Source organism: Oncorhynchus nerka, unplaced genomic scaffold (genome assembly GCF_034236695.1).
Source record: "Oncorhynchus nerka isolate Pitt River unplaced genomic scaffold, Oner_Uvic_2.0 unplaced_scaffold_2092, whole genome shotgun sequence".
Taxonomy (NCBI): domain Eukaryota; kingdom Metazoa; phylum Chordata; class Actinopteri; order Salmoniformes; family Salmonidae; genus Oncorhynchus; species Oncorhynchus nerka.
This window is the reverse complement of record NW_027039233.1, coordinates 44,583-51,064: the sequence shown is the minus strand read 5'-3', so window position 1 is coordinate 51,064 and position 6,482 is coordinate 44,583. Positions and strand designations below refer to the sequence as shown.

At 45.2% G+C, this 6,482-nt stretch overlaps 1 protein-coding gene across 1 annotated transcript; it reads left to right on the top strand.

The window, feature by feature from the left end:
* Nucleotides 1-66: 66 nt before the first annotated feature.
* On the top strand, nucleotides 67-5,961 carry LOC135567403 (mitochondrial import inner membrane translocase subunit tim16-like). Its single transcript, XM_065014801.1, has 5 exons — nucleotides 67-176; nucleotides 1,749-1,833; nucleotides 2,028-2,164; nucleotides 2,564-2,629; nucleotides 5,795-5,961. Exons 1-5 carry the CDS (start codon nucleotides 174-176, stop codon nucleotides 5,897-5,899), a joined length of 396 nt encoding a protein of 131 aa, XP_064870873.1. The 5' UTR covers nucleotides 67-173; the 3' UTR covers nucleotides 5,900-5,961.
* The last annotated feature ends 521 nt before the right edge of the window (nucleotides 5,962-6,482 follow it).

The following is a 6,482-nucleotide window of genomic DNA, read 5'->3' as shown; positions in this document are numbered from 1 at the left end:
TTTATACAGAGAGAGCACCGGTTTGTGGGTCTTCACCAAACGCGAATATCTTTGTTCTGAGTTTGGCCCTTGAACTTTGAACCTACTGCGACCTTGATGGGGGTATATGTGAAAACGCCGTGCTCCTCCACGGTCTTATTGTGTACTGTACTGTAAATAATCGGATAAACGCAATGGTGAGATATTTTTGTATTTTGAAACACTATGAATAGCTGTGTCGTGATTAGGGAAACTGTGAAGGAGAAACGCTGCTTGCTGCTCTTGCTATAGCCCGCACACCTTGCCAATCTTGGCTATATAATTTAGCTAATGCAACCGTAATGTATTCTTGATATGTCTTCTATCTTTGTAGCTAACGTTAGGTAGCTGGCTCATATCGTTGCTTTAATAAGCGAGCTAACTACACACATATAAACGCAAAATGTAAAGTGTTGGTCCCATGTTTCATGAGATGAAATAAAATATCCCAGAAATATTCCATATGAACAGAAAGCTTATGTCTCAATGTTGTGTGCAAATGTTTTGCTACCCTGTTAGTGAGCATTTCTCCTTTGCCAAAATAATCCATCCACCTGACTGATGTTGCATGCATATCAAGAAGCTGTTTAAACAGCATGTTCAATATATATAGGTGCACCTTGTGCTGGGGACAATAAATGGCCACTCTAAAATGTACAGTTTTGTCACAACGCAATGCCACAGATGTCTGAAGGTTTGAGGAGACGTGAATTTGTCATGCTGACTGCAGGAATCTCCACCAGAGCTGTTGCGTGTTCATTTCTCTACCATAAGCCGCCTTCGTCATTTTAGAGAATTTGGCAGTACATCCAACCGGCCTCCCAACCACAGAACACGTGTATGGCATTGTGTGGGCGAGCGGTTTGCTGAGTGCCCCATGGTGGCGGTGGGGTTATGGTATGGGCAGACATAAGCTACAGACAACGAATACTATTGAATTTTATTGATGGTCATTTAAATGCACCTAGATATCGTGACAAAATCCTGAGGCACATTGTCGTGTCATTCACCTCGTGTTTTAGCATGATAATGCACGGCCCCTTGTCGCAAGGATCTGGAAGCTGAAACTGTGCCAGTTCTTCCATGGCCTGCATACTCACCAGACGTGTCACCCATTGAGCATGTTTGGGATGCTCTGGATGGACGTGTACGACAGCGTGTTCCAGTTCCAGACAATACCCAGAAACTTGCACTTCATAAGGCAAATGGTGGTCACATCAGATACTGACTGGTTTTCTGATCCACGCCCCTACCTCTTTTTAAGGTATCTGTGACCGACAGTCATGTGAAATCCATAGATTAGGGCCTAATGAATTTATTTACATTGACTGATATCCTTATATGAATTGTAACTGAGTAAAATTGTAGAAACGATTGCATGTTGCGTTATGTGTTTGTTCAGGGTAGTTAATGATGCTCTGATCAGCACTGCACATACAGCACAGTCACTGTGTGCTTCAGACCTGCTCTACCTTTGCCCGCTCTGTCTGATCTAATACTTCTGTAACAGTATGACTATGGCTGGTTCACAATGTTGCCTGTCAACACAATGTTCCTGAAACTAATCAGGTCTAATGCTCTCTGAGGGGGAGAAGTGGGTTTGTTTACATTGCGGTCGCCATTCATTCATTATGAGCTGTAATCTGTCGCTGTCGCGAGACTAGCCAAACCAGACTGTTGCTTTCTGTTGACATAAAGTGGAACTAACAATCTCTCTTGTCTTTGTGTAGGCGAAATATCTTGCGCAGATCATTGTCATGGGGGCGCAGGTAGTAGGACGGGCGTTTGCACGTGCATTGCGCCAAGAATATGCAGGTATGTTCCAACTCAACGATGCTTTTGTATGGTATTTCAATGTCAAATGGACTGTGAAAACCTGTCTCATTTAGGGCAATTAAATCTGTCTTTCTGTCTCTCTACCTGTCTCTGAGAGAGAAACAAACTCTGTTGTATAAATGTTCCTTACCTGAGAAGGTGACCAACCCGGTCTCTTCTGTCTCTGTCTGCAGCCAGTCAAGCTGCAGCGGAGGCCAGGGGGCGTGCCGGACAGCAGTCAGCAGCAGCCTCTAGTCTCACTGGGATGACCTTACAGGAGGCCCAGCAGATCCTCAATATCGCCACGCTCACCCCTGAGGAGCTCCAGAAGGTACACACACTTTAAAGTACGTTGAAGACAACACCCAGAGAACACAGGCCCTGTCCTTGCCTCGCCCCTTCCCCTAGGAACTTCACCACACACAGATGATTGGATGGGTATTAACAATGTACCGCTACCTCCATCTTGTCCCCTAACAGGCTAGGAGGAGATGTTGCATGTCGTTAATCCCTGTCCAGTCATATTTACACAAGTGTCTATGGGGTCGGGCGCAGGCTAGAGGGTTTTCTGGACAGGGTCATACTCACAAATTTAGAAGACAGGAAGTTCCTTCATGTGGCCTACATACAAGACAGACAAGTGTGTGTATGTGGTTGTAAATGTATTTCCATATTAGGCCATTGGTGGGGCCAACCTGTTCATGACTGACCTGTTGTACTTTGTCAACAGAACTATGAACACCTTTTTAAAGTCAACGACAAGGAGGTGGGCGGATCTTTCTATCTACAGTCCAAGGTGAGGTTCATTGTTCAATTTCCAGTATCGAGCCATCTCTGTGCGAGTCCGTGATTATTAGTGCCAGAGAGGCTTGAAACCATGTGACTCAACAAGCAATTGCTTCCTTGTATCCATGGAGACTCAGACCACCTCCTTGAGGTATTCATAAGGCGTAATGGCAAGTTGAGTCTCTTGGGTTTCATACCTCTTTGGTGCTTGTACAGAGCCTTGCACAGAGCTGTCCTGATGATAGCGCACATTCTTAGACCTGTAGTCACTATCATGATCATGCCTTATATTAGGACTAGAGGTTGGCCGATTATGATTTTTCAACTCCGATACCGATTATTGGAGGACCAAAAAAAGACGATACAGATTAATATTTGTAATAGTGACAATTACAACAATACTGAATGAACACTTATTTTAACTTGATATAATATATCAATAAAATCAATTTGGCCTCAAATAAATAATGAAACATGTTCAATTTGGTTTAAATAATGCAAAAACAAAGTGTTGGAGAAGAAAGTAAAAGTTCAATATGTGCCATGTAAAAAAGCTAACGTTTAAGTTCCTTGCTCAGAACATGAGAACATATGAAAGCTGGTGGTTCCTTTTAACATGAGTCTTCAATATTCCCAGGTAAGAAGTTTTAGATTGTAGTTATTTTAGGAATTATAGGACAAATTCTCTCTATACCATTTGTATTTCTTATACCTTTGACTATTGGATGTTCTTATAGGCACTTTAGTATTGCCAGTGTAACAGTATAGCTTCCGTCCCTCTCCTAGCTCGAACCAGGAACACATCGACAACAGCCACCCTCAAAGCAGCGTTATCCATGCAGAGCAAGGGGAATAACTACCCCAAGTGACGTTTGAAACGCTATTAGCGCGCACCCTGCTAACCAGCTAGCCATTTCACATCGGTTACACCAGCCTAATCTCAAGAGTTGATAGGCTTGAAGTCATAAACAGCGCAATGCTTGACGCACAACGAAGAGCTGCTGGCAAAATGCACGAAAGTGCTGTTTGAATGAATGCTTACGAGCCTGCTCGTTCTGCCCCTGAATGAGGCAGTTAACCCACTGTTCCTAGGCCGTCATTGAAAGTAAGAATGTGTTCTTAACTGACTTGCCTAGTTAAATAAAGATGAGATAAAGGTGTAAAAAGAAAAACTTGTAATCGGTCGACCTCTAATTAGGACACCACATGCCAGATCCAGTGGTAGCCTAAATGAATATTTACAATGTCAATGTATCATTATGATAACAGAACAGTAGACAAATATGACTTGCCATGTATTGAGGTGCACTGCTAAGGATTTTGATCAATTAATTGTGTGTGTGTCCTGTCTGCTTGTGTGTGTGTCCTGTCTGCTTGTGTGTGTGTCCTGTCTGCTTGTGTGTGTGTCCTGTCTGCTTGTGTGTGTGTCCTGTCTGCTTGTGTGTGTGTCCTGTCTGCTTGTGTGTGTGTCCTATCTGCTTGTGTGTGTGTCCTGTCTGCTTGTGTGTGTGTGTCCTATCTGCTTGTGTGTGTGTGTGTCCTGTCTGCTTGTGTGTGTGTGTGTCCTGTCTGCTTGTGTGTGTGTGTGTCCTGTCTGCTTGTGTGTGTGTGTGTCCTGTCTGCTTGTGTGTGTGTGTGTGTCCTGTCTGCTTGTGTGTGTGTGTGTCCTGTCTGCTTGTGTGTGTGTGTGTCCTGTCTGCTTGTGTGTGTGTGTGTCCTGTCTGCTTGTGTGTGTGTGTCCTGTCTGCTTGTGTGTGTGTGTCCTGTCTGCTTGTGTGTGTGTGTCCTGTCTGCTTGTGTGTGTGTGTGTGTCCTGTCTGCTTGTGTGTGTCCTGTCTGCTTGTGTGTGTGTGTGTGTGTCCTGTCTGCTTGTGTGTGTGTGTGTGTGTCCTGTCTGCTTGTGTGTGTGTGTGTCCTGTCTGTGTGTGTGTGTGTGTGTGTCCTGTCTGTGTGTGTGTGTGTGTCCTGTCTGTGTGTGTGTGTGTGTCCTGTCTGTGTGTGTGTGTGTGTCCTGTCTGCTTGTGTGTGTGTGTGTGTCCTGTCTGCTTGTGTGTGTCCTGTCTGCTTGTGTGTGTGTGTGTCCTGTCTGCTTGTGTGTGTGTGTGTCCTGTCTGCTTGTGTGTGTGTGTGTGTGTCCTGTCTGCTTGTGTGTGTGTGTGTGTGTCCTGTCTGCTTGTGTGTGTGTGTGTGTGTCCTGTCTGCTTGTGTGTGTGTGTGTCCTGTCTGCTTGTGTGTGTCCTGTCTGCTTGTGTGTGTCCTGTCTGCTTGTGTGTGTCCTGTCTGCTTGTGTGTGTGTGTCCTGTGTGTGTGTGTCCTGTCTGCTTGTGTGTGTGTGTCCTGTCTGCTTGTGTGTGTGTGTGTGTTTGTCCTGTCTGCTTGTGTGTGTGTGTGTTTGTTTGTCCTGTCTGCTTGTGTGTGTGTGTTTGTCCTGTCTGCTTGTGTGTTTGTCCTGTCTGCTTGTGTGTGTGTGTGTCCTGTCTGTGTGTGTGTGTGTGTCCTGTCTGCTTGTGTGTGTGTGTCCTGTCTGCTTGTGTGTGTGTGTGTCCTGTCTGCTTGTGTGTGTGTGTGTGTCCTGTCTGCTTGTGTGTGTGTGTGTCCTGTCTGCTTGTGTGTGTGTGTGTCCTGTCTGCTTGTGTGTGTGTGTGTCCTGTCTGCTTGTGTGTGTGTGTGTGTGTCCTGTCTGCTTGTGTGTGTCCTGTCTGCTTGTGTGTGTCCTGTCTGCTTGTGTGTGTCCTGTCTGCTTGTGTGTGTGTGTCCTGTCTGCTTGTGTGTGTGTGTCCTGTCTGCGTGTGTGTGTGTGTCCTGTGTGTGTGTGTCCTGTCTGCTTGTGTGTGTGTGTCCTGTCTGCTTGTGTGTGTGTGTTTGTCCTGTCTGCTTGTGTGTGTGTGTTTTGTTTGTCCTGTCTGCTTGTGTGTGTGTGTTTGTCCTGTCTGCTTGTGTGTTTGTCCTGTCTGCTTGTGTGTGTGTGTGTTTGTTTGTCCTGTCTGCTTGTGTGTGTGTGTTTGTCCTGTCTGCTTGTGTGTTTGTCCTGTCTGCTTGTGTGTGTGTGTGTGTTTGTCCTGTCTGCTTGTGTGTGTGTTTTCCTGTCTGCTTGTGTGTGTCCTGTCTGCTTGTGTGTGTGTGTGTCCTGTCTGCTTGTGTGTGTGTGTGTGTCCGTCCCTATGTGTATTTGAAGGTGGTGAGAGCGAAGGAGCGTCTAGATGAGGAGCTCTCTATTCAGACACAGGACAGTCAACCCAAACCCCCACCAGAGCAGAAGCAACAGACTCCAGAAACATGAACCGCCCCCCTCCCTACCCACTGTAAATTATACCCTCAATAAAAGCCTTATCCTTTTCTCAACCCGTGTCTCTGTGTGTATGACTCTTTACGAGATCAGGGTCGTGTTCATTATGTGCCAAACGTAAGAAACCGGACTGAATCGGGGAGGTTCTATACCTGGAATTGGCCAATAAGAAACACTTATTTTCATTTTCCATTGTGCTCTAATGAACACAGCCTGTGAAATAGACCTGGGTCACATCTATTTCACAATGCTGCCACTGTGTGGTTGGTCACAGCAGTGTAAGCCTCCATAATGGAAGAATTTAGCAGTTTTTGTTACTAGGAGTAGAGCCATCCTGTGCTATTATCCAATACGTATATGATCGTCTGTGTTGACCTGTCATTCAGGGTTCCCCACCTGTTTTAATCACCACCTGTTTACATAGCAGTTTGCAAACAATGTAATATATTTTAATCATTGAGTTAATAAAGCCCCATACAAATAAGAGCCGTGTTCAAGTACCCATAGTAACAACATGTATACTACATACTTAATGAGAATGAGTTCATTCTAGTATACTGTAAGTGTAATCAATGGT